The sequence below is a fragment of the Aquarana catesbeiana genome, linkage group LG04 (assembly GCF_042186555.1).
Source record: "Aquarana catesbeiana isolate 2022-GZ linkage group LG04, ASM4218655v1, whole genome shotgun sequence".
In the NCBI taxonomy this organism is placed as follows: Eukaryota; Metazoa; Chordata; class Amphibia; order Anura; family Ranidae; genus Aquarana; species Aquarana catesbeiana.
The window spans coordinates 383967403-383982358 of record NC_133327.1 but is presented as its reverse complement, the minus strand read 5'-3'; the positions used below and the strand labels follow the sequence as shown (position 1 = coordinate 383982358).

The 14956-nt window shown below is 38.6% G+C and overlaps 1 protein-coding gene across 1 annotated transcript in view; it reads right to left on the bottom strand.

Annotated features, from left to right (window-relative positions):
• The window catches only part of DCBLD1 (discoidin, CUB and LCCL domain containing 1), a 107719-nt gene that overhangs the window by 45868 nt on the left and 46895 nt on the right, over positions 1-14956 (bottom strand). The window contains exons 3-5 of the mRNA XM_073627147.1: positions 5157-5294; positions 3666-3717; positions 2756-2828 (exon numbers count right to left, since the gene is read on the bottom strand). Coding sequence (XP_073483248.1) covers positions 2756-2828; positions 3666-3717; positions 5157-5294 — 263 coding nt within the window. The remainder of the gene's footprint in view (positions 1-2755; positions 2829-3665; positions 3718-5156; positions 5295-14956) is intronic.

The following is a 14956-nucleotide window of genomic DNA, read 5'->3' as shown; positions in this document are numbered from 1 at the left end:
CTGTACACAATTAAATTGCAATGTCTAGATCGCTTTAAATAGTCTGAACTTTATAGGTGGTTTAAATTATAAAGTATCATACAACTATAGTAACTATACAGGGAGAGCTACTGTTACATAACTTTATTACATTACATTATTCTGCAATCTTTCACACATATATCTAGTTGTATGTGTATATATATATTTATTTTATATATATATATATATATATATATATATATATATATATATATATATATATATATATATATATACATACACACACACATCTATAATAGAGATCATCAGCTTTAGTTTAACTGTATTAAAAAAATATTTGACCAGATAGTCAGACCAATATAATTTCTTCACAAGCAATGTGTTAATAATAAACAATGGCAAGCAAAGCCAACAGAATACTGCCATGCATTATAAAGGGGATTAACTCCAGAGATAAAACAATAATTCTTCCACTCTACAAGACTCTGGTCCGGCCACACCTGGAGTATACAGTCCAGTTCTGGGCACCAGTCCTCAGGAAGGATTTACTTGAACTGGAGAGAGTCCAGAGAAGAGCAACAAAGCTAATGAAAGGGACTGGAGGATCTCAGCTATGGGGAAAGACTGCATTGAACTTATTCTCTCTGGAATAGAGACGCTTGAGAGGGGATACGATTTCAGCATAAAAATACCATACTGGTGACCCCACAATAGGGAAAAAACTTTTTTGCACAAGTAAATTTAAAAAGACATGCGACCATTCACTAAAATTAGAAGAGAAGCTGTTTAACCTTAAACTGTGTACAGGGTTCTTTACTGTAAGAGCGGTAAGGATGTGGAATTCTCTTCCACAAGCAGTGGTTTCAGCAGGAAGCATCGATAGTTTAAAAAAAACTATTAGGTGGGCACCTTAACGGCCACAACATACAGGGGTATACAATGTACTATTTACATAAAAGCACACACACACAGGTTGGACTTGATGGACTTGTGTCTTTTTTCAAACTCACCAACTATGTAATGGATGCCCATGTCAGACGGTTCCGATCATTCATAAAAAACAATTAGATAACTTGTATAGTGCCAGCTAAACAAGCAGTTTATCTTCAGCTATAATGCTAGGGTCATGATCATTGAAAGTGAAAGTAGACGTAAAAGAAAATCCCAAACTTTGGGTTTGTCCCCAGAAATGTAATAGAGGGGAAATCTTCCAATGGGGATACTAGTTCTGGGGACCTGGGGGTCCCCAAACATTCCCTTTCATTTGCAAAGATTTCCTCTCACTTCCTGTAAGACAGGAAGTGAAGGGAAATCTCCCCATTGAAACACAGATAATGAAAAAAAAGTCTGATGGGTTATAATGCTCCCTTGCTCTATCCAAAATGAAAAAAAGGTTTTGCCTATACAGGAAGTCCCTGTGTTACGAACACAATAGGAACTGTAGGTTTGTTCGGAAATCGAAGTTGTTCATAAGTCGCAACACTGCATTTGTAAGTGTAACTTCCTGTTCGAACACTGCATTCGTAAGTGTAACGTCCACTTGTGCATGGATGTGGGATGTTCCGGGCGCTTGTTATGTTATCTGGGGCTCTTCCGGCCATGCAGTACTGCAGTATGGGATGTGTCCGGAGGTATCCAGGACAAGCGTGGAGCACAACTGCCCGGCATTTGAGGACATTTGTAAGTAGGAGTCATTCATAACTCGGGTGTTCATAACTCGGGGACTGCCTGTAGTCATACTTTAGGGCATGGGAAATAAAAAGGATATCCTGAATCTATCATTAAAAGTAAGAACCACATGTTTATCAGAAGACAGTATGTTTAAAATAGTGTTTCTCCATTTATGAAAGTGATGGTTTTTAAATTGCTTTCCAATTGATAGAAGTGCACAGAATCTAATAGTTCCCTGTGTAAGACGTGGTGGTTTAAACATTAACTATGCATGACTGGGCCAGACACTGAATGACTACATCTACCCATATGCTTGTTTGTCAACCTATAAAATGACATGCTCAGTCCAAGTATAAAAAGCTCCTATTGAGAACCTGTCTTGACAGAAATAAGAGAGCTGCCCCTGCTAACTTGAATTTGAAAGGCAGAAGCTCCAGTGCCATCATCCTCGCTTCACTACTTAGCTAGCCTGAATAAGGATGCAATCATTCAAGTGTCAGGACCTCTTTAAAGGCACATACTTGTGCAGTAGTCACAGCTTCTAAACCTCATCCTGAGAGGTTCTTTTTAGGGTAACCACTGAATGTAGAGGGTTGGTGTTGTGACTTCATAATGTTCGAACAATGAATGGACTCATGATAGGACAATGCAGAGTTTTGCAGACATTTCTCTCAAATGAAGGAGCCTGTTTGGAAAACATTCCTCTCCATTTTTGTAACTCACCTCTTTTATTAAAGCTGCACTTTAATAAATGAAGCCTGATTTCCTTAGATGGCAAAGTTGTTTGCTGTTTTTGTACTTAATCTGTATATGTTCCATGTCAGCAACATGTAAATTTACCAAAGAAACCAGATCAGTGCAACAGCCAGGCAACTAGTATTTTCATAAAGGGACGCAACCAATAGCAGTGTTCATATTCTTTCAGTAGAGGTCTCCCTTTTAGATTGCCAGCCCCCTTTTCTGTATCCTCCACATCAACAGATATTTGTAGAGGATACCCAAAAATAAAGTACCATAGCTTTTTTTCTGAGACTTGTGCATCCCTAAGCCACCTAATCTTGAATGTGATTTGATAAGATGAATAAAAAGTCTCAATACTTACATCCCTATATCCTTCCTCTATATCCCCAGATATATCCCCTGCAAGGTCTCTGCATCCAACTGGACAGTACCTGCTGCAAGCAAAAAAAGAAACAGACAGTACAGTCACATGCATTTTTAAAATGAAAGGCAATACAACAGGATGAAAACATTACAGGTTGCTTCGGTTGACACCAGTGGTCTCCAAACTGCAGCCCTTTGCTTGCCTTTATCAGGCCCTTGGGAAACTATTCCTCCTCTTGATACAAGGCACTATTCCTTCTACGCCAACAATGGGACATGATTCCTGTCCCCGATACCAACAATAGAGCAATATTCCTACCACTGACCCCAACAATGGGGCACTATTTTTCCCAATGACACCAACTGCAGGGCCCTATTCTTCCCAATGATACCAATGATGGGGCACTATTCCTTGTCCTGATACCAACAATGCGGCACTATTCCTCCCAGTGACACCAGTGATGGGGCACAATTCTTTCCCCTGATACGAACAATGGGGCACTATTCCTCCCAATGACACCAATGATGGGGCACTATTTCTTCCCCTAATGCCAATAATGGGGCAATATTTCACCAACTAATACCAATGATGGGGCATGGTTTACTCCCAAAGATGCCAGGGCATTTTCTACGAACACTGGCCACAATCCGGGCCCCCTCAAAGTCTGAAGGACAGTAAACTAGCCCTTTGTTCATGAAGTTTGCGCAGTGAATTAAAAAAAAAAAAAAAACAGTAAAGTTAGCCCATTTTTTGTGTATATTGTGAAAGATTTTATGTCACGAGAATCGTGATCTTTTTTATTCTAAGCAAAAAAATTGTGATTCTCATTTTGGCCAGAATCGTGCAGCTCTATACAGTATGCAAATCTTTCTGAACTGTAGAACAGTACACGGAACATAATCCTTACCTGAACTCTGTCTCCATGTAATGGTTGGAACGAGCCAGGCAGGTGATCAAATCTGTTGTTGAAATGTTTTTAAAATAACAAAATTATAATTAATGATAACAAATAACAAAATAATAACAAAATAATTTAAAAAAACACACAAAAAAAATTTACATTATATTTCATGTCAGAATGAATAAACCAAGCCGCACACTGATAACATCGCCATAGTTAAAATCGACTTTATTACACATATGATCCAGCCTGTCGTCCTCCTATTCACCCAAAGAAGTGCTTAATCATGCCAATCTTATGGCAGTCAGAGGATCAAAGTGAGATGAGTGTTTGGAGAATTGTGTTTTAAATTGATGTATCCATTATATTTTATATGAACATATATATTTCTATATGAAATGGTCAGCCCAACCAAAATTGTTATTTTAGTTATGAGATGGTTATGTGGTGGTCAGTGGGTTGATTCATCCATTGGACGCTTATTTTTTCTTTTGGTAGCCCTGTAATGAGATCTCCAATGGACTTCCTGACTCCAAAGAGCTACTGCAGCAGAAGGAAGAATCTCTCTCTCTAAACCATTTCCTGTCATTTAAATTGAAACCTCCTTGCAGACAATAGATGGTCTGACAACAGGCAGGTTTCCTACAAAAGACTGTTTCATAAATAATCACACTTGGACCTCCCTGGCTTACATGTTAATGCTCAGAGGGAGAACAAGGGAGCAACAGTTTACCTTGGTAGAAAATTATAGGCCAAGAGAACCCAACTCAACCTATATGCAGACTATTCTAACATATCTGGTGAAATGAGCACCCAACGGGCTCCAACAGACCTGCAAGGGTAGTTAGATGTGCATGCCATCCACATCATGCATCAGGAGGGAAATGTTCTATTGGAAAAACTTTCCTGTTTATGGAGGATAGGAAGAGGTGACAACACCAGTGCTGCTCATTTCCAAGGAAAAGAACAGCAGTGGGCAAATCTGGCTGAAAATGGTCACATTAGGAAACTGTCACTCCAATCTTTTCACAATCCTGCTGTAAGCAGCCAGATCAGGGGAACTTCATGTACAGCATGTGGGCAACTTTATAGTTGCACTAATTAAGGGATTGTTCACATTAGCCTGCACAATAAAATGCAGCATTTTCCCATGCGGCTAGTGTTCAGCACCAAGCAGTGATGTGTATTTCAGTGCATCTCACGTTTTTTTTTTTTCCTTTACCTTTTACTGAAGGGTCACATAGTGCCATCCAGCACATTACAGAAAAATGTAGCATGTGTGCATATTTCGCGCACCATACATCACACCAGCATTGTTGTGTGAATGGGGCGCAAAGAAAACAAGCAGGCATCTGCATTTTTCTTGAGCATACAAGCACTTTCCATTGCAGGTGTACAGATTTAGTAGAATGCTCCATTCCCTCGATGGTTACCACACAATAATTACATACTAAGTGCCAGCTGCTATAGTTTAGGAATCCAGAGACAGGTTTTTACCTGGATGATCACTGCTTGCAAAATTTATTAGGAATCCTCTTCCAGATATGTGGATCCTGCTTTCGAAACGTATAATGGCTTCATTGCTGTCCAGGTAGAGATCTTTAACAACATTGTTCTGATTACCACAATAGCTAGCTGGAATAAAAATACATACATATTTCATTAGTGTATATAGCCATTATAAATTAAAGTAAAATACTACATCATTCCATTTTTATGTCCTAATAAGTTGCACAAGAGCAAGGTCAAAATTAGAAAAATCAGTCGAACTTGGTTCAGTTCTGTCTCACCCCATGTACCCTCTCGTCTAGACAGGGAGGTTACTGATCACGTTAAATCCAGTAGGGAAGCTTGCAAGTTGGGAAAGCCAAGCTAAAGTTTTATAGTGGAGATCAACTTTCTGGTTCACTTTGCGATTTCTGCATTCCGGATGCATTTCTCCATGTACCTCTGCATCTCAATTGAAGACATATATGTTCTGGTGCATTTCTGATGCATTTTCCAAGTTCCAGGTGCATTCCATACAGAAAAAAATACAACACGTTCTACTTTTGCTGACTGCAATGCACTGGTGTAAACTGGGGCCATTGAAATCAATGTTAAACACTTCCATGCGTTTCTGATGCAGAATAAAGATGCACTGGACTGCATCTGGCATGAACTAGGTCAGGGATCTTCAAACTACGGCCCTCCAGTTGTTCAGGAACTACAATTCCCATCATGCCTAGTAATGTCTGTGAATGTCAGAGTTTTACAATGCCTCATGGGATGTGTAGTTCCGTAAGAGCTGGAGGGCCGTAGTTTGAGGATCCCTGAACTAGGTCTTAAAATTCAGCTGCCTAAATTTCTGGATCTACAGGACTTCAACATGCAGGTTCAGCGAAGGTCAACAAATGATTAACTACTACACACAGACACTCTAAGCACCTACAAATACAACTTTCCCACCAGGCTCAGATGGCAATTTTTAAAAATGTTTTTTAAAGCACTGCACACTGAAGGACTGTTCCTATAGCTTAACATAGATCCAAAATGAATATCTATGCATCAGACAACTGCCATGTAAAAAAAAAAAACTTGTCATGTTATGTAGCCACTTCTAGCCTGTCTATACGCATACTCTATACTTATGGCTGCATGTTATTTTCTCAGGTTCGGCTTCCTGATGGTGACAACAGTGGACCAGGTCTGTATAATGTGAGTTGAAAGGTCCATCAGAAGCCTTTGTGACAGGGTGAAAACACAGGAGCACAACAGAGAGACAGGAACAGATCATTGTCACCCTTACGCTTCATGTACACGGGACGTTTGAAAACGAAACTACTATAAACGATTGGGTGTACTTGTACACATAAGATAACAGAGGAGAGTTGAAAAACAGGGGCTGCTGAAAAAAAAAATAGCCCAAATGCTCCTAAACGTCCGCAGCTGCAGTGTACATGAGGCCTTAAATCAGGAAGGGTCTAAATAAGAACCTTCATGGCAGGTTTACCAGGTATATTAATGAAAAAACAGTAGATTCAAAAATGATTGAAAATTACTATTGGAATTACTTTAATATGATAAAACTTACATGTAAAAATCATATTTTTTTTGCTAGAAAAATACTAAGAACCCCCAAACATTATATATGTTTTTTTAGCAGAGATCCTAGGGAATAAAATGGTGGTCATTGCAACTTTTAATCTCGCACGGTATTTGCGCAGTAATTTTTCAAACGCCTTTTTTTTTTTAACAACTTAAAGACCAGCCTCGTTTTGGATTTTAGGTGTTTACATGTTTAAAACAGGTTTTTTTGCTAGAAAATTACTTAGAACCCCCAAACATTATATATTGTTTTTTTTCTAACACCCTAGAGAATAAAATGGCGGTCATTGCAATACTTTTTTTTGCACCGTATTTGCGCAGCGGTCTTATAAGCACACTTTTTTTGGAAAAAAAATCACTTTTTTGAATAAAAAAATAAGACAACAGTAAAGTTAGCCCAATTTTTTTTTATATTGTGAAAGATAATGTTACGCCAAGTAAATTGATACCCAACATGTCACGCTTCAAAACTGCGCCCGCTCGTGGAATAGCGTCAAACTTTTACCCTTAAAAATCTCCATAGGCGACGTTTAAAAAAATTCTACAGGTTGCATGTTTGGAGTTACAGAGGAGGTCTAGGGCTAGAATTATTGCTCTCGCTCTACCGGTCGCGGTGATACCTCACATGTGTGGTTTGACCACCGTTTTCATATGCGGGCGCTACTCACGTATGCGTTCGCTTCTGTGCGCGAGCTCGTCGGGACAGGGCGCTTTAAATTTTTTTTTTTTTTTTATTATTTATTTTACTTTATTTTATTTATTTTTTCACTGTTTAAAAAAAAAAAAAAAATTGGATCACTTTTATTCCTATTACAAGGAATGTAAACATCCCTTGTAATAGAAAAAAGCATGACAGGTCCTCTTAAATATGAGATCTGGGGTCAAAAAGTCCTCAGATCTCATATTTGGACTTAAATGCAAAAAAAAAAAAAAAAAAAAAAAAAAAAGTCGTTTAAAAAAATGACACAAAAAAAAATTGTGCCTATAAGAGAAGTGGGCGGAGCCGTCGTAATGACGTCGCTCCGGCCGCCACATGGTATAGAGACGGGTGGGGGCCATCTTGGCCTCACTCGTCTCAGTACCTCAGCTGTGACAGGTCCCGATCTCCTCCGCCGTTACCGACGGCTCCGGTAAGCGGCGGAGGGTGCGGGAGAGCGGCGGGAGGGGGGGTGGCACCTCTCCCGCCGCCGATAACGGTGATCTCGCGGCGAACCCGCTGCTGAGACCACCATTATCGTGTACAGAACCGCTCGCTGTAAAGATGGATATCTCGGTTGTGGCTGCTGCCGTTACCGAGATATCCATCTTTAAAAAAATGACGTATATATACAGTGAGCGGTCGTGAAGTGGTTAAAAAACTGTTTCATGCATTAAAAACAAAAACAGTAAAGTTAGCCCAATTTTTTTGCATAATGTGAAAGATGGTACACCGAGTAAAAAGATACCCAATATGTCACGCTATGAAATTGCGTACACTCTCGGAATGGCTCCAAACTTCAGTACTTAAAAATTCCCATATGCAACGCTTTAACATTTTTTCAGGTTACCGGTTTAGAGTTACAGAGGAAGTTCTGTGCTAGAATTATTGCTCTCACTCTAACGTTTGCGGCGATAACTCACATGTGTGGTTTGAACGTCATTTACATATGTGGAAGTGACCTACACATGCGTTTGCTTCTGCGTGCGAGCACACGGGGACGGTGGCGCTTTAAAAATTTTTTTATTATTGTTTATTTTACTTTTTTCTATTTTACACTTTTTTACTTTTTTTTTTTTTTTGATCACTTTTATTTTTATTACAAGGAATGTAAACATCCTTTGTAATAGGAATAGTGTGTGACAAGTCCTCTTTACAGCAAGATCTGGGGGCAATAAGTGCTTTGGAAGCTCTCTGCAGACCATGGCTTTTGCTGTAGGATGCGACTAAGAAAATGTCAGGAAAGACCTACTAGAACAGCTGAATTATATTTGGGGTTAATAAGAGGCACTTCAAAATGATGGCAGTGTGTACTGACACCTATTTAACATCAGTTTAAATGTGATTGCTTAATTCTGAACACAGCTACATCCCCAGTTATAAGAGGGTGTGCACACTTATGCAACCACATTATTTTAGTTTTTTATTTTTGCTTCCCAACCCTAAAAGATTTCAGTTTGTTTTTCAATTGAGTTGTACAGTTTATAGGTCACATTAAAAAGGTGAAATTATTTAGCTTTTTCTCATTTTTTTACATCACAAAAACCTGACATTTTATAATACTTTTTATTTAATTTTATATATATATATATATATATATATATATATATATATATATATATATATATATATATATATATACACACACACACACACACACATATATATATATATATATATATATATACACACACACACACACCAGTGAATGTGATTGTTTGAATTCAGTGATTGATTCACCCGCAGTAAATGTTACATACATTACTTTACAAATATGACCCAAAGAGTTGAAAATAATAAAGTCAATTAAAATAATAAGACAAAAAAACAGGATTGTAAATTTGTAGGTTTTCTTTGAATGTGCTGAAAGCATTTGAATTGTAGGATTGGTAGCAAAACATGCAAGAATGCAGCCTTACTTCTCATTAAACACAAACTATGACAACAAAACTAGAGGCAACAATGCACCTTCCTTTTTTATATTTACTAGACAAAGATGGGTGTTAATGAGTGTGTGCTCACATATTTCATAATGTCAGGAATCCACAATGCAAATTAATAAGAGCGGGATTAAGCTCATGAAAATAATGGCATCCCACATTCCCCTGTTTATAACCTAAGCTTGTTTGTCTATATGAAAATCTAGTCACAGACCTCTGTGGCTCCACTGACATTTCACAGTGGACACACAACAAACAATGTCAAATAACTTTCCATTGAGGTATTTACAGAACATGGAAGTACACTGTAGAGTGACAAACACAGGAAGCAAGTCTTTTCATATGTACTATTTACAGTAAGTGGCCTAAACCTCAACCAAAAAAAAAAAAATCTGAATACAAAGGATTGAGAAAACACTGAGATCATTTGTATGTGCACATAAATCTACAACACTGTCTCCGATATATAAAACTGCTAAACCACACCTGAATTTCATAAAGAAACAAAAAACACATGTTGGCCCCTTTTAAGGTGAATGCCTTGGCTGATATTAGTAAACGGCATTTTATTTTTAACTTGGTTGCTGGCCCTTTGATCTATTGGCTGGCTTTTTTTTTATATTCCTTACCACTTCAATAATGAGATATGCTCAACAGAACCTGTAGGGTTGCCCAACTGTCACTATATGGTATCACAATCTCAATATGAGTTCTCACTGGATGGAGTCTCTATGAAGAATAGAAAAATAGATGGTTCAAGCTAACCATGCCCATCCAAAATCAAAGCATCAATTCTGGATAGGGTTTGCCTTGGAATATAACCACACATTGTTAGTTGTCATAATCCTCCAACAGTACAAGGTATATAAAGTGAACAGTGACCTATGGCCCTAAGCAGGAATGACAGATCGGCCTGTGCAAGATAAGCAGGAATCAACACAAACTAGAATACAGCAATCACACTATAATGAAAAAAAAAATCTATAGGAGAATATATCGTCCTGTTTTCTCCATTATGCTGCCATAGAGCTCAAAGTTAGAACAAGGGGTAATATATTTCCTTATAGATTTGTGTTCATTATTATTATTGACAAAGAATAAAAATAAAGGGGGCAGGTGAGAGGCCACGAGTCTTACAAGATTACTAACAAACCATGGGTAATATAGATGACAAATGATATATATATATATATATACACACACACAATGACATCGATGGAGGTCTCCCCAGAGGAACTCAAATCAACATTCTATCAGAGACAAGTAATAGATGTGTCAGTAGCAGTCTTCGCATTGAGCCACACAGGCTCAGTGGATTAGAGCGCATGCAGTCTGCGACAGATAAGAGGCCAGGGATAATGATAGGAGGTGGATTGATCATATGCTGGCACAGGCAAGATTTCTCATCCATGAAGGGTACTGCTGCCTTTATCTTTTCTCTCACTCACCAGACAAATCCTAATAATTCACTGGCTGCTGATTACATGACATGACTTATGGACCTTTCAGTCAAAGGAAGGAAAATGCAGTTCTGTCCTTCATTAGAGATCATGAGCTGGAGCAGAGGGATGTGTTACTGCAGACCGCTAAGGGCAGGCACCAGTCACTACTTTGTTCCATCAGGCAGGTAAAAAAAAGAGATATGTGACAAAGCTCTACAAAGTCATTTTCAATAAAAAAGTGAGACTATTTTCTGGCACATAAGGTACAGATCAATAAATATTCTTCTAACACACATTTTATATATAAAACAAATTACAGGGAAATCAAGGATCCAAGTTATCTTGTAGTGACCAGTCACCAGTATGGAACACAAACATACGCCACAAATTTTTGTAAACTGCCTGGCAAACATTAAAAGGAAATTTCCAAGGAGAGAAAGGTAGACGTTGTCATTGTGAATCCTTCTGAAAATGCTACTTTCCTGATCATTGACCAGAACAAGCACGCAGCACATGATTTTTAAAGTGAGGTCAGAAAACTAGGCAGAAGCTCAAAGAACTGAACCCAACAAATCAACCTGACAGCCAGGCAAGCAGCATTTTCAGAAGGAGAGGCAGCCTACATATTCAGCGAGAGACAAGTGGGCTGAATAAAAAAAAATTAAAAAAACAAAAGCCTCCATCTACACAAACAAGGTATTTGGAGGAATCCCTTCATGGAACACTATATTTTGACAGCAGAACTCGCTGCTGACAGAATACACTGATCAGCTTCTAAATGAGGAAAATTTACCAACATGTCCATTTGACAGAAGTTGATCATACAATTGACTTCTGTTGAGCGGGGACAGTGAAATACAGCCAGTCCCCGCTGAATCGGCCAAATTTCGATCAGCATTTGGCCGCCTTATCTTGTTTTGTTTCAGCAGGATAGTCGCTAGAGGGAGGATCTAGAAAACTGTTCATGAAATACCATCAAGAAAATAAAGCGCAGCAAGCAGGTAAAATGAGAACGTCACAACATTCGAGTAAACCTTACAATAACTGAAAAGCTGTTCTCAATTGAAATAGACGGTTTCTTTATAAGCAAAAGCACATACAGGCATACTCCCTAAAACACCCCAAAATGCAATCAGGACTGGTCAAATTAAATAAACCAGCATGTGGGACAAGCACAACCTGTCCTTTTATCTCTCAGGTAAGTTGGAAGTGATACTAATTATCTTTTTAAAAGTGTGTACGAGAGGCATTCATTGATTACTAGTATAAGGAAGTTCCTCTTCCACTGACCACCACTGTAAGGGGACCCTCTGCCCATCAATGTAACGGGGGTCCCTCCCAACTGAGCGAAGTGAGAACTGCTTGGACCAACAATTAAAGGGGCACTATGCCAATGACCACACTAAACTCTTTATTCATCACATGCTGTATATATACTGTTATCTGCGGCTTACTAATCAGAACAGTGTACCATGACTGTAGATATAATAAGGGTACCCCAAGACTTTAAATTTACTTCAAGAGTCTCTCCACGGTAAAAAGATTGAGAAAGACTTCTGTACAGGCTTTTAAAAGTTTTATAGTCTTTAGGAAAATATCAATATAAATTATTAGGATGTGTAATCAACTTAGAGATTTTACAATCTAGTGCATTAGATAAACACAGCCAAAAGCTTGCATAAATTAGTTCACATAAGAAGCCTTTTTATTTATAAAATCGGATTATAACAAAGATTACTTTATATTTTAATGAGCCAACATCATATTTACATGGTGGAGTGACACAAACGGCAAACATCTGAGTAAATTGGCTAAGGGTGCATGAAAGCAACGCACCGACCAAACTGTACTTTAGAGACTTTGGCCTTAATTTATCAAGCTGCAGAATCACTATACATGCACATTTCCCCATATGCTTTAAATCCCAACTTGAGGCAAATACAAAGTAGTCTCTTGCTGTGGGGCCATGCCTGCACTGCAAGGTTCATTTGTGTAGGGGGAACAATAAAAGTGTAGAGATATTATATATACACACACACACACACACACACACACTCGTTCCTCTACTCCTCCTCGCAGCTAGACCGGTCCTCACAGCATCTGCACCCCCGTGTTCTATCAGTCTAGGGTCCAGATGGCATCAAAACCAGAGCAGGTTACACAGCCCTGGATGTGAAGATGCCAAGGGACAGTCCACCCCTCAGATCGTGGGGGGAGCGCCATCTGCTCGGGTAGTGGAGGATCAGGTAAGTAAACCTGTTTCTCTTCTCCCCTGGAAAAATGAGCTATTAACCTTTGCAGTGCGGGCACAACCACGGTGCAAGGGATAACATTTTATTTGCCCATAGATGGGTTTAATAAGTAAAATAAGCTCTCATCCACTGTTATGACTTATTATTTTAGCACCCCTTAAGCACTAATTAGCACTTCTTAAGTGATATTGCAGCTTGGGTCGTTATCACTTTCAGTCTGAACAATATAATAGAACATATGTTGCATGGGGTCCTACCAGCTTAGCGTCAGACAAATTCAAAATGAATGCCATCAGATTAGACTTCTAGCCAGTCCAAAGATGTGTCAGCAAAGCCAGACTGGCAAAACCTGACATAGCAGAACTCAATTGTGTCACTATGTGATGCTGCTAGTTAATCCATAGTTAATATTTCTTTATTCCTGATTCCATATGGTTTCCACACAAAAACCAGTAATGACCAGAGCTATGCCGTACAACCTGCACGTTTGCAGTCAACCGATATTAATAACACATGTGTATGACAAATTCAGCTTCCTGAGACAAAAGACAACTGAGACAGTAACATCCGCTAGAAATATCTGCCATGGACACACACAATGCACAGTAAACTTCTAATATGACCATACTTTTGTTCTGGTTCCTTACATCACACATAGATGAAAAACAGGAAACCATCCTTTGTCCAGGAATAACCTTACCCAAACATTAACATCTCTTAAAGCAGAACTCCAGACAAACAGCCAAATACACACAGTTGTAATACACATAATTGTACACTGCTTTATCTGCCAAAAGATTAGTACTTGTTCAATCAATCATGGGATGTATGATTTACACACTTCTATACAGAACAGCCAAGCAGGAAACAGACTTCATTCCATATTCAGCAATACATCTTCCAGTCCCCTTACCGTACAATGGAATCAATTTTACCGAATTAGGAACAAGCTGAACTAGGATGTAGAAGAAGAGTGATCTTCCTGGCTGTGCAGCATGGTAGATTTGGAGAAGTCATAAGACTGAAAATACAGAAATACAAACCTATACCCCATTTCCTGGAATTCCACTTTAAAAAATTACCGGTATGTATCTGGCAAGTCTAATAAACTCAGAATGTTTGTTTAAAAGGTGTATACCAACAGTTTTATTAAGTATTTAACTGTCACATGCCACCCCCATCAAATCATTCTCTGCAGCTATTACCTTTTGTACCACCACCCCCTCCCTTTAGAATGTAAGCTCTACGAGCAGGGCCCTCCTGTACCTTTTGTATTGAACTGTACTGTAATTGTGTTATACATTGTAAAGCGCTGCGTAAACTTTTGGCGCTATATAAATTGAGTATAATAATATAAATTAATGTAAAAACATAAATGCTCATCTGTCCAGATTCTTGTCCTTAACCAATATAATGCAGCAGCAGCTGTTATGGAAGGCTCAGACTGACAAAGACCTGCAGACCAGAGTATGCAGAAATGAAAATTAAGGTCATATAAGGGCAAGATAACATATGTTAGGACTCCTTAAGCTCAGTGCACAACCTGTTAAGTGTTAATTCATTGTTAGGGATATAATGCGTAGTTGGCCTCTAATCACATTTACTGGATTTAGGTAAAGAGGTTTGCCACACATGACAACATGATAGGCTGTGAGACAGCCGCCTCTTGTCAAACCTTACAAGACCTAATACAAATTTCTATAGGACTCAGATAATATGCAATATGGCCCACTTTGGTACCTTCTTAACATATATCTAAACCCAAGAACAAATGTCATGTGTTTTAGCTTACCAGTCCTTAGATGTGGTGTCTGCATTCATTTGTAAAATTTCTACAAGCACAGATGATACCTGTTAATCCCGCCTGTGTCTTTGTTTC